Here is a 13,831-nt window from a genome sequence, read left to right on the forward strand (position 1 = left end):
GAGCCAATAACTGTACTAAACTGAACTATAAACGATCACTTTAATCTATGACTGAACTTTAAGATTTATAACCTGTTTAGATTACCAGAGTTGTAATCTTTGTATATTGAATTCGATAGTTTAGCATTTGAATATATTAGCCAGTGTTTAGTAGAAGGTATATTAGAGTTTGTATTGTTTATTACAATCCAGAGGAGCCATGTAACGAACACAGTTCTAAATTTATTTTAAGCTAACTCTCGCTCAACTCTCTGGTACTGACGTGATTTCGATGAGACTTCAGTGAGATTTGTCACGATGGCATGTCTAAGAGTAGTCTATTCAGCGTGAGATCGAGACTACACGAATTTGTATATTTTACTATGTTTTTATGTACTCGGGAACTGAGGTTAGTAGAATTAGTGTACGTATAGTATATTATGCCGAGCCATCGTTACTTGCTTCACAGTGTAACAGTGTAGCTATTTGTTATTACTGTGAGGGAGTATAGTTGATTTGGTGCCATAGACGTTGCATTGTTGCGGGTATGGGCAAAACATTGTCACGTGATCAATACACAGTCGGTCACTATTTTTAACATCAGCAGTGCTATGTTTTTTTTACAACAGCAGCGACACATTTTCGCAACAAATTGTCATACCTTTAACGAGAATTTGTTTGTGTTTGATCTTGGGGTGATTGAAATGAACTCTATTTTGTTTACCCTACTTTTCGGCGCAAAACCAATATTATTATGGTATAAGCAGTTAGAACTGCGTTCTTCACATTGAGTTTGTGATCAAACACAAAATTTAGTCAAATCTGAAATTCAGATAAGCCTAAGGCCTGCCTTATTTTCCAGTGTTAAACCAGTAGCCGTTCTGTAAGATAAAACACTAAATGCTGTATATATTCTTAAATTCATAAACACAGCAAAACCGTCGAAAAATTAAAACGCGCTTATAACGTGGCAGAATATGGAGAGCGCCATCAGCGGGCGGTACTTTGTATACAAATGATACATTTGTGCTTCCAGTACCTTCAGACAGACGAAATGCAAGCAAAAAAATACTACTTGCCAAAATTCAATGCTGAAATTCTAGAACAATTTGCTGACATTTTGCTTAAGTCTCCATTTATCGGCACATATATAACATAAGTACTATTAATGGTTTATTGCAGGTAAGCGCAATCACGCTGTGGTTCAAAGTCCGTCATTGAAACACATTTGGTAGGTCCATCAAGGACATGTTGACAACTTTGCAGTACACTGGCTGTACCTCGATTCCGTTTTAAATACGTCGTATTGCATTTGTTTAGAGTTACAGAATGCTTACTCTGCCCGGTGTTAGTTTATTTAATGGTGTGGTGTACATAGTAGTTATCACAGCGGTTGTTAAATATGTGATTGCACTGGTAACGTTCATCGGTGATATTCGTAAGAAGACCAGATGCGTACAGCAATGGCCAGGGTTACAAACCGAACTGCTCACCGGTAGTCTGCGTTACGTAGGTACACAGTTAATAACAATATGAATTTTCTACAAGCACATAATCTGTTTACATCAAAGTATAATTACTGCGAACAGGGAGTTTCATGAACACAGTACTGCGTATAATTGAATCAGTGGAACTCATTTAGTTAGTAGTTATCAACATTTCCATCTGCCCACGACATGGGACAAATTAAGCGTACGTGCATTTCGCAAGGCAAAGATAAGATAACACTCTCTGTACACACTCGCACATCTCAATTTGAACTGTGTACGCAATATTGTATTTATACTACACAGTGTCCTAAAAACAAAGAAGATACTTTAATTTGGCGGCGCCAGATGTCGGAGAAATGGACCAATGGTTATCAGTTTTGGTACGGCCCCATTTACCCATCCATCATATGCAACAGTCCAACATTACTGAGAGCAGTTTGTAAAAACATCGGTAAGTGGAATGTAATTGTTGTTCATTTATTATTTACACGGGTTACTACTCTGACGAAAGGTGTTGAGAGTAATACATTTACATTTTAACGTGAAACGAAACGAAAAGAATTTCTTTTTGAAGTGTACCAGATATTTATTACATAATAGTGGAATTAATGGTCTCAACGGATGAGACTAGATGTTTAATAAATATAACAATATAATATGATAATATTTTGTATATGTTGTTTAATTTCATGCACACACTTTATTAATAGAACTCATTGAAGTAAGTTGAACACCAATGTTACTGGTGTGAATTGTTAACAAAACTGTTTAACAAAACAAATGAAATACAAAAATTAATTTTGTCATATACATAATGAATACATTGCTCGATTGAGCATATACCTCAGGTTTTCACTTCCTCACTCTGACAAGCGTCAGCGATACAAGCATTATCATTGTGCAAATTACGTTTCCACTCGTTATTGAGTATGCTACATTAAACAAACGCATCGGTTTGTATTGTAGCAGAAGATGTTTTTTTATCGCTGGTAGGGTTATTTCGCCCATCGGGAGACCAATTTATCTGCAAAACTGCAGAGTCTGAAAACAGTGTTGCAACATATGTAAGACATACTAGTGTTTATTAAAACAAGATACATGAATAAGAAAAAAATGCGATTTTTTACCTATTTATTCCTTCTCAAATTAACGGGTTTACAGGTGAAAGTCTCTTAATAGATTGTACAAAATACAGGATGGTTCTCCCTGTCATTGAAATTTACCACTATTCATCCGTAATTAGACGTGTTTCTAAGTTTGTTAACCTAAACTTTTGTGGAGAATTATTTTGCTGTTATTTCAGAAATATATATTTTATTTGTAATAAATACACAGTAAATCGATGTTTGTGGAATGTATTTGTAATTATTGTTAATCGAATAGACATTTCCTTTTTATATATTTCCGGCGGTATTTTGGAAAAAGATGGTGACAATTGTGTTTATTGTCTCTTCTTCTTCCTGCATGTTATTTAGTTAATTTAGCCACCACCTATTTCACTAACTTAAGATGAAATATTATTCAAACAAGAGCATTACTATAATGACGTCGTTGACACTACAGTTGCTAATTGGCATATTACGATGTCGATTTTTCGAGACACTATTGTGAAAAATGGGAACGTTGCACAGGTATAATGTATTTGCTTGTAAATTGTCAGCAACATTATGACTCGTACATTGCTTTGATTACAGAAACAAAGCCCGGGAACTCTGCTGGATACGGCGTACTTGGGCCCTGGCTAGGCTCGGGGCTGTTGGTTAGCAACGGGCAGAGATGGTTCCGTAGCCGCAAATTACTGACACCGGCGTTTCATTTCGAGATTTTGAAACCATACGCTAAGATTTACAACCAATCGGTTGATATACTACTGGTAAGAATAATTTGCATAACCGGATATTGAATTTTGGTGACCGTAGTTTTACATGTGTTTGTGTTAATCAAGCTCGTTTGTATTGCTTCTGAAAGATATTTAAGGGGATTCTATATAAGGATGACCTAATAGGGGAGATATGTACTGCATATGTCAGTCAGAACTATTGGATATTGCAGGTTGTTGCTGCACGTGCTGCAAATTACATCGGCAGGAGACAAGTGATTTTCCAACTGAAGAGAAAATAATTTGTCCTTGAGATTTGTTAAAAAAAAATTTATGATATATATTCCCGCTTTCCGTCGTTGCATATATGTGTAACACACGTACACGTATCCGTCTACTTGTTTTAATTTGAAACATTTCATTTTCATAATATATTCTAATTAAATCCATTGATGGCAGAGTCTAATATTGTTATTGATTTTGACAAAATGCGTCAGATTCATCATAGTGTGGATCAAGTCAGTTATGCGACTTTTATCCTGTGTGTTTTCAATAGTTACTGAATTCATCATACTAAATGTTATTTACTGTGTTACACTTGCCTGAGCATGTGGAAACAAAACGTCAAATACAATATCTCAGTTGAATGGATATAAAAAGTATACGAATTTGTTGTATTGTGTTTGAAGGAATATATTATTATTATAGACCAGGAACAATAATTAGTAAGCACAATACGGAACTTTTTCTAACGTATGCCTTTTCTAAATGTATATGAAGGGTTTGAACACGGTAATAATATGACAAAATCTATGGTGAGAGTGACGAATACTGTGGCCCGTGGCGCAATAAAAAGCAGCAATATCGAGTCATACCATATAATGTTTAGAATAAACAATCGGTTACACAATCTGATGACCGTTCTGTGAATATAGCAAAGATCACTAGTTGTATGTTACAGAATAAAATGGAAAAATACAGTCAGACCGGTGAGAGTTTCGAAGTGATTCAAAATATCAGTCTTCTTACACTGGATATACTATTACGATGTGCGTTCACGTGGAAGGACAATAACTGTCAGATTGGAGGGTAGGTATTCACAGTATACCGTATGAAAATGACGACAGTCTATTTTCACTCTTTTTGTTATTATTAGTAACATAACCGATGTATTGCATGTATATTTATCAAATAAGCGACTCTATTCGTTTTCTACAGTTCCGGAATAATTATTATGTTTGTGTTTGTGTTTACAGAGATAACAACCCATACGTAGCAGCTGTGCGTGAATTAGCAGACATTGCCCAAGAACGTATTATGTAAGTGTAAATTTAAAAGCTAGAAGCTAATACAAAATGACTATATAAATACAATATGATTATAAATATGAATATACAATATAAATGTTATTTTATTTACTCGTAGAACCCCTCTGTGGTACAATGATATTATATTCTACCTGACGAGCGCGGGTAAACGATTCAAGAAATCGTGCGATTTCGTGCATGGGACATCTGACGATATTATCAAACGTCGTCGGCAAGAATTGGTAAGTAAATAACAGCAGACTGATAAATCAAAAATACACATCCCATCACCCAACCAACCACCCACCAACCCACCCTTACCCACAATGCATCTATAAACAATCAACGTTTTCAGTAACCTCTTCTATTCTCATGGAGTTATGTTATATTTATTTGTAAATCATATATAATATTTTGTGTATTTTTCAGATCAAAAATTTCGATACATATTTCAGATTAATATATAATAATTTATGAAGATCTATTTATTAAATATTTTTGACTCCATCACAAACGTCGTAATATAATTGTTCATCATCATTATCAAAGCATTTAAAAAAAGCGTTTACTAAAAAATAAAGAAAGCATTTTTAATATAATACATAAATACTGTAATTTGAGACAATTAAACATGAGGTGCACAGAAATGTTAAAAAATTAAAAATGAATGCCGCCTCATTAAATTCGTAAGCAAATCAATTATGTGTATTAAGCAACCACTGCCACTGACAGAAGATCGCTACACCAACCAAGCTTAATACAGTTATTGATATTACAAACATGATTTATTTTGTTTCCAGTACCCGAGACTTGAAAACCAACAATTCTAGCATTTCCAAAAAAATCGAATGTCTGATAATATATAAGCATATACAGGTAACATCAATAGAACATCAATACTCTGCTATAAACGATATCAATTGTGGAAAAAGATCAGATACTTGACATTTATTTTTAATTTACTTTCATAATAATAATAATAATAATAATAATAATAACGCGGTAAAACTCCACTACTCCAATAACTAGATACTTAAACTCCAACACAATTCAACGAGATCTCCGATCTGAACTCAGTACTGAACAACTCCCCTATATATACCCACACTGTCTATAAATAGACCATTACATCAGCATACATAATGAGTCTGGCACTTACTACAAATTTCTAGAATGTTCCATTACCTTCTATTGCCTCCTACAGTGTTCTATTACCTATTCAACCAGTTTCTAAAATAAATCTAGAATATTCCACCCAGACACAGTACGGTTCTAAAACATTCTCAGTGACACTGAAGTGGTAAATAAGTCGTATGCGACATATATAAAAAGTGCCACACTCTCAAACTGTTTTATTGAACACAGTATTCACATATTAATACGTACTTTCACAAATTCACGTAGAATAGTAGTGTATTTTTCCTTTGCCGCACATCGTGGTGTAATGGTTGCAATCTGATATGTTATATTCAGTTCTAGGTCTGTCTATTACGGTCTACCATTTTCTCTTATTATCTCACTCCTTTCTTGGCATCCCGCAACAGGAAGACAGAACCGTAGAACGGACAGAGAAAACTTATTTAGATTTCTTGGACATTTTATTAACTGCACGTGACAGTGATGGTGAGGGGTTAACAGACTTGGAGATTAGATCAGAGGCAGACACGTTTTTATTTGAAGGTCATGATACCACAGCTAGTAGTTTGTCCTGGGTTCTCTACGCCTTGGCCTCACATCCTGAGTTCCAATACAAGTGTCAACAAGAAATTGATGACTTACTGCAAGACAGGAACACGGACGAAATACGTTGGTAAGTAATGTACTGTATTTTGCGTTCATGGTTAGCGTAATATGTTTATTTGTTTGGACTCTTCGAAGCTGGTTCAGCATGAAATGTGACTTGTTGGCACCAAAGTAAGGATCTAATAACAACAACCTTTGCAAGATTTTACCGGGAAATGTGCACATGCAAAATCACTAAACATTAGGAAAAATAAAATTAACACGTGGTATATTTGTCCGAGTATATCAATATATTTGCTATCGTATACATGTTATTTTAGTCATTGTCGTTACCTTGCGGTTGAAACAATTGCGTAATTTTTAACCAATATTTTCCAAACGCTGATTTGATAAATTCTCCGAGGCATTGGTTACATGCATGATTATGAAGTAAGAAATATTGTGTTTTCTTCTGATATATTTACATATATCTGAATAACTTTGATAATTATGTCTTCTACGCCGTTATTATTATATTATATTAACTTGTTTATATTTATTCATATTTATAATATCCATACATATGCTGCTTATATTGTTTTAAAGTGGTCATGCCAGAATGCAGTTTAACTCTGGCAGCAAATAGAGACTTATTGTGTTCACATATAATGATCCGTGGGGTTTAACAATTATTATTATTATTATGATCATGTCAATGACATAAAGGGTGAGGGCATTACAATCTTGTATCACATAGAGATTGTATTGGTCTGAACCGTTAATTTTAGTGAATCACGTATAAACAATAACGAACAAAAACTTTCTACATATGCAAACAACCCCTCGCTTCCCATCCATAACCACAAATCATGTGACTATGGCAGTAGTTTTCCACCAATATTACGGTAATATACAAGAGAAAAAAGAGCGGAATTATCTTTAAACTTGAGCTTCAAATGTTGTCTCAGTTTGCCATCATGTACATATGACGGTTGGTTAGTGTTACGATACAAGGTACTTGTCTGCATATAGCGGCGAAACACTTGACAGGGTTCGTCAGCTCGTATCTTGTGTGATTATATGTTCGCAATCTGCATTTTTTTGTTATTTGTATATCTGCAGGGAAGGTAACTAAAGTAGAGACGAATGCATTCTCATGAAATTGTCAGTAGAGGTTTCCCTATATACAGGACGAACTCATTGAATGTCGGGTCATTTCAATTATAAATAAAACAGTTTTGCATATAATGCATGATAGGTTGTTTTTGAGACAAGAGTAGCAAGTAGACTGTGGTAGAGATGTGGTTCTGATTGATAAAAACATCAATTATTTTTATAGTGATCAAGGAGTTGTGTATCGATCAATGAAACACATTATGTGTAACACCAGGTATTATTGATTTGTTGACAGGGACGATCTTGCCAAGTTGACCTACTTGACACAGTGTATCAAGGAATCGAACAGAATGTATCCACCAGTATGTGGAGTGTTACGTACAGCCGATAAGGAAATCAAGGTAGATGGCAAAACAATTGTACCTGGAGTAAGAGTGGAAATCAACATTTATGGGTTGCACCATAACCCGGATGTGTGGCCAGAGCATATGGTGAGCTTATTTAATATTACTAAATAATTGCACTTAAACAATATTATTTCGATTTAACCTCACTAGAATTAACATTGTCCGATAATCTGACTCAATTGAGTACTCAAAGTGGGTTAGCCCGCCATTTTAAGGTAGAGATGCAGGTTTGTGAGCACTAAGAGTGAAATATCTTTTTGTTGCTTTTTCTTACTCAGACTGTCTTGGCTAGATTGTGTTCAAATGTTGGAGCTTTGTCTATGTTGGATCATGCTCAAAAAAGTAATTTTAAAATATAGGGAACCCAGGCACGCGTATGTGATTAAAAGTCCCGAAAGTTTGTTTGCGTAGCTCTTTGATTGACAAGTCACTGTTGATGTTATATGCAAATGAGTTTCTGGCCTCAGTTACGGAGCATCGGTGTGTAACTTCCTGTCGTGTCGGCGCAATCGACTAGCCTCGCAAACTACAAACAAACACAAGACGTAGACGCTCCCAGCATGCAAGCTGAATGAAACAAAACATACAGTTGTAAAAGATTAGTAAACTTTTTCACCCTTATCTTGCAATGTGTCAACAAGTTCTCGCCTGGCAGCTTCCAGTGGTATACTGTTAAAAAATTCGATTTGTTATTTATAATTCATAAAGGAGGAAGGCCCGATAGCGCGATTTAATTGTTTGCATTGTGGGCGAAACTAAAAAATGTTTCCACATATTTTGTACTCTAAAGTACATTTTTCGTTTCGCTGTAACGATCACCGTGCCGTGCATTGTGATGCAATGGACAGACACCACTGCTGTTGCTGTCATCGATAACAAATTGTACACAAACGTAAAATGCTCGCATAATAAAAAATAAAAAAATACCATGGAAATTACAGAAAAATCGGCAACGAGATGCTGTTTTTAAACACCGCGGAAAAATCACGCACTCTGCGATGGCATCTTGGTTACCTTAATCGGAAACCTCCTTGTCAGCTAGCATGCACCGGTAGCGATGTCGCAAAGTACGTTGTACGTCCGTGCTCGGTGACCTTTGGTGCTATGGCACTCTATGAATGAGGTATTTCCAGAGATCATGGTTCGTTTAATTTTCATCGACCCGTCTTGTCTGTAGTTGAATGAAACCTGCCTCGATTTACTATAGTTTCCCTTCCAATAACTTCCCTTCTAACTTCGCATGGTTCATTTAACCGGAGATCGCGGAAACTGCGTCATACAAAGCTTTTTTAAAGGTTTGAGGAAAGGTAAATTTAGACTCAACCCACCCAAAATCGATCGCTATGTTTATATAACTGTATGAATATCTCATCGGTTATACGTAATCCATTGTGCCCCCCCCCCCCTTTCAATGGGTTTGGTAACACGACGCCATGACAAGTTTTCATGCAAGGTTGATTTTTTTTACCTGACGATTTAACATCAGCAAATGTCGGTGTATGTTGTATTTCTATGAGTTTCTTTCACACTTATGAAACGAATGATTTTTTTTATAACTTTTTTACAAAATGGCGATTGTCTCAGTTTCATCTTTTACTAAAAATTTCAACTTTAAAACTATTTAACTTCATTTGTTTTCAATGAAATTTTCAGGGGTCATTATTCAGGTCCATCCTAAGTAAATGTCTTCGTATGGTTCTACTGTCTTCATTGGAACAGAAACAATAGAGCTGCAAATTAGCGGCTCTGTTAATTATGAACGATTTATTAAATGTGAATGTTTCAAAGTGCACTGTGTAAAAACATTTCAATGGAAAGACTAATAAATAAGACATTATGTTCTTGGTAAACAGAAGTTTAACAGATGTGTTTTTAAATCAAAATCGGGGTATGCATGTTATAGAGACGCACAATTTACCTTCTGTCTTGCAATTCACACAGAATCCAAGACAAAATATTGACATGGAATACATAAAAAATAAATGCAATCCATATAAGTGACATTCAATCTTGAATGGACCAAATTGGATCAACTTTTTTTATTTTTAAAGCTGGTTAAAATGTGTATCTGCTTCATTTAAATGTCTGAAAATAATTACATTGGACTGACTGGCGTTATAAACTTGTTGTTACACTTGGGGGACTTGAACAGAAAATGAGCTATCATACTTAGTAGAGTGATGATTTATAAACATAACAAATTGAGTGCTTAAGTGTTGAAACATTTGTCATTTGGATATTGTATGTAATGCATAGTATCGACCGAGAGGAAGCACTGGTCTCGACTCAAAAAGAAAGTAGTAACTCAATCAAAGTAGAAATGTTCGAAAGTTTTAGTCGAAGATTTTCTTTGTCATGGGAATAACAAGGCAGAACATTTCTTAATTTCTTGAACAAAATTGATCAGCCAAGAAAACAACATAAAAAAACGATTAAATTAAATTTCTCTTGCATTAGTATAGGGCAAGTTTTTTTTGTCTTATTGCAGTGCCTACCATAATTGCAGTGCCTACTATAATAGCAGTTCCTACCATAATTGAGTGCCTACTATAGCAGTTCCTACCATAATTGAGTGCCTACTATAGCAGTTCCTACCATAATTGCAGTGCCTACTATAGCAGTTCCTACCATAATTGCAGTGCCTACTATAGCAGTTCCTACCATAATTGAGTGCCTACTATAGCAGTTCATACCATAATTGAGTGCCTACTATAGCAGAACAGCATTTACATGATACTGTACACATAAGTTGAATAAACTTCGTTTAAATGCGCATATCTAAGTTCCAGGAATGTGTCCCAGCCACGCATTCACGAATAATTTGAATACAAAAAAAATATTTATTTTGTCAGCAGCCACTGAGTTATTTATTGCAATCAATTTATTGATTCACTGCAAGCCGACCATTTCTGCCTTTAGCTATATTTTACAATCAGATTTTCTTTTAATGATTTTAACTTGAATGTAATGACATTTACAGTTAAATAATTGCATATACTATAGTCAAAAGAACTATTTACTCCCACTACTTGCAGGGAATGACATGCTTGTATTTCAAACACTGCTTTGTTCAGTTTGATACTAGAATAAACAAGTTTTGGGCTTGTGATTGAATGTATAGAAACCAGTCTGATACATTTACAAGCCGGTGGGCTGATTGGTGATATGCTCCACCAAAAAAAACAACATTTTTTCGGGTGTTGTCATTACAGGAAATGACGTGAAGCTAACGTCCATTTATAATTAAGACCGAGTCCCAAATATGAAGTTCGCTTTTGTTTAATCGTTATTGTTGTATTACAGACTGTGTCCATCCGTTTTTACAAAATATTCTGCTCCTGTTTTTAAGTTTGACTTATTAGAAAAACCTACGAACCGACGTGTTTTGTTTGAGTGGTCTAAAGTTGTACGTTCGTCCACTTAGGTCTTCAAATAGCATTCTAGAAATTACCCCGGGGACATGATTATAATATAACCTGAATATCGAACAACTGATAGAATTATTTTTTTCTGACATAGAAAGAAACATAGCAAACCAGAATTGACAACAGTTTGAATTTACTGAAGTTGGGGGTAATTAACTCATTGTTTTTCAATTCACTACATCGCCTCTATAGTATGTTTAATTCATTATAATAGCATAGGAGAGGTACACTATTTCTGCTAGCAGTTTATGGCGATAAATCTGAGTCTTGCAATTGGCTAATCGATTGACCAAGTCGGGTAGTCTTATCATCTGAAGGGTTATTAAACCAATATTTCGAATATCTGCATAATTTTGATATGCATCATTTTTTGTTGTTGATATTTACATGTGATTTATCGTAGAGATAACTTTCCAGCATTGTTCCATGCTTTAAAATCTGCCCGTTGCAAAGGTTCTGAAATCAAAGTATAACGTTTTATTTTACAGGAATATAAACCAGAGAGATTTGACCCAGACCGAGTGGCTACCATGGACCCATATGCATATCTACCTTTCGCTGCGGGACCTAGGTATACACTCATTGTAGTGCTTTTTTTCAAAGGCGTGTAAACATTACGTGTAATGAATTAAATGTCATGTATATGCCGTTAAATACAGATGCTACTTCTACTATTTCTATTTTCGAATTCATTTAATGTGATATTTATTCATGTTTATCAATTGTTGGTTGATATACATATTTATTTATTCAGAAATCTAACTGTCGATTTCATTCATTCGATCGGCTCTGATCATTCTGTTATAATTTTTCTATAGAAATTGTATTGGTCAGAATTTTGCTTTGAATGAGGAGAAGGTGGTACTGGCAAGAATCCTGCGTAAATACACCCTTGAGGTTGATCCCACGCACACTGTTAGTCCAGCTTTATATTTAGTGTTAAAGGCAACCAATGGAATCAAGTTGAAGATCAAAGCCAGACGTTAGCATCCAATGACGCACAGTGTTGTCTGAAGATTGTGATTTTATAAGGAATTTAATTTGTAGACATCGTTTTGTATAATGTACTGAATAGCAATATTAAATAATTGAGTATAATAAGTAGACATGGCAGTGCATCTGCACCATTTATTGTGCAGAATGTGTTATTCATATCATCAAAACAATGTCCCAGTTCATCTGTAATTGTTCGTTATTGACATAACACTAAAGTTTTTGTTCATGTCGCTTGGCATTAAGCCTATCATAGTAATCCTACAGATTAGTGAACAGTCAGCTGTTTTGCATATTAGTAACCCCCACATTGTCTGCGTATCGAGATATGACTTGTTATATAACATTGAATTGTCAGAAATGGACCTAAAACAAAACATACCGGTTAGTATTATTTATACTTACATTTCAAGACAATTCGATCAATGAATTGGTGCTATCAATGTCGGCAATATTTTGTTTTCAGTTATAAACGAGATTTACAGAACTTTAATGTGGACAGTTTTCTTGCATAATTCAACTGTTGTTGGCTGCTCTACCGCTTTATTGAAATATACCCCTGTGGTCATGTTATTCCTGGTTATCTGAATAGTATTCCATGTGATACTGTTCAAAAGATTGTATCATGTGGACACATGTTCAGAGAACTTAAATATATTAGCTGAAGTCGTAACGGACTCGATAGAATATACAGACAATGAGCTGAACAAAGTAAAGAGTTTTGTCTAATCCAACAAATTGAAACATGTATTAACATACGGCCAAAGTATTTGTAGATCTTGATGCACTTAATAGCATCTCTGATCTCAGTGGTTGATATGATTCCAATAATATAGTGTTTGTGTGCAAGTCATATTATTATGAGTGCATTATTAAAGAACTTGAGCTTACTGGTAGTAATAATTATATTTACAAAAAAGGTAACCCAAAATTTGCTAAACGCAAGCCGGTAATGAAATATGCAAACATTCTTATCAAGGAGTAAATTAATGATTTGCCCTATGTATTGAATACCCAAACCTTCTTGGATAATGTTTTTTTTTAGTTTGTTGTTATGGTTTGTGTAGCAAAGTTTACAAACTGAGAAAGGACACGAGTTGAATTTCAATATTTGAAAAACAGTATTCGAAAATATTAGTATACCTTATTGAAGTGTGCGTGTTTACCATCGCTCATACAAATACATTGTGTTGTTAAGTGCCTCGCAGCATTACAGATTGGAACGAGTTGAAATACTTTCAATAATAACTACAGTATTTATGCGGTACTTTGAAGTACTGGGACAATATTCAACATTTAAAAGACTATTACTTCTTCATGTCTCATTTTTAACAATATGAAATGGGTATTCTGGAATATATTTTAACGTTCATGAAAAAAGTGCTATGATCTCGACACAAGCTAATATTATCGGCATCCAATTGCACACAATTATATATTCAAATATATATATATATATATGTAGCTACCCACACTAAAAATGGTCTGTACCGATTGATTAATTGATAAGATTTCCGAGTTATTGTAGCCACAAGAAACTTTTAAGGGACAGCCATCAACACTGATGATAACA

General features: G+C 34.7%; 1 protein-coding gene across 2 annotated transcripts; it reads left to right on the forward strand.

The window, feature by feature from the left end:
• Positions 1-289: 289 nt before the first annotated feature.
• On the forward strand, positions 290-12,369 carry LOC100375647 (cytochrome P450 4F6-like). 2 transcript variants are annotated; one of them, XM_002741814.3, is made up of 11 exons: positions 290-388; positions 1,300-1,488; positions 1,773-1,920; positions 3,164-3,342; positions 4,250-4,377; positions 4,545-4,607; positions 4,714-4,837; positions 6,140-6,405; positions 7,729-7,924; positions 11,754-11,836; positions 12,084-12,369. In XM_002741814.3, the coding sequence occupies exons 1-11, from the start codon at positions 371-373 to the stop codon at positions 12,250-12,252; spliced, it is 1,563 nt and encodes a 520-aa protein (XP_002741860.2). In that variant the 5' UTR covers positions 290-370; the 3' UTR covers positions 12,253-12,369. The 2 variants fall into 2 exon arrangements, with proteins under 2 accessions (XP_002741860.2, XP_085359016.1); XM_085502890.1 differs by lacking the exon at positions 290-388 and having other exon boundaries at positions 1,358-1,492.
• The last annotated feature ends 1,462 nt before the right edge of the window (positions 12,370-13,831 follow it).

This window comes from Saccoglossus kowalevskii, chromosome 8, assembly GCF_978046115.1.
Source record: "Saccoglossus kowalevskii chromosome 8, keSacKowa6.1, whole genome shotgun sequence".
NCBI lineage: Eukaryota > Metazoa > Hemichordata > Enteropneusta > Harrimaniidae > Saccoglossus > Saccoglossus kowalevskii.

What these genes read in the sequence shown, in the direction of transcription:
- LOC100375647 (XM_002741814.3), top strand. An exon ending in ATTGCCCAAGAACGTATTAT is followed by an intron (nt 4,608 to 4,713) that starts GTAAGTGTAAAT and finishes ATTTACTCGTAG; the next exon opens with AACCCCTCTGTGGTACAATG. An exon ending in AACGTCGTCGGCAAGAATTG is followed by an intron (nt 4,838 to 6,139) that starts GTAAGTAAATAA and finishes ATCCCGCAACAG; the next exon opens with GAAGACAGAACCGTAGAACG.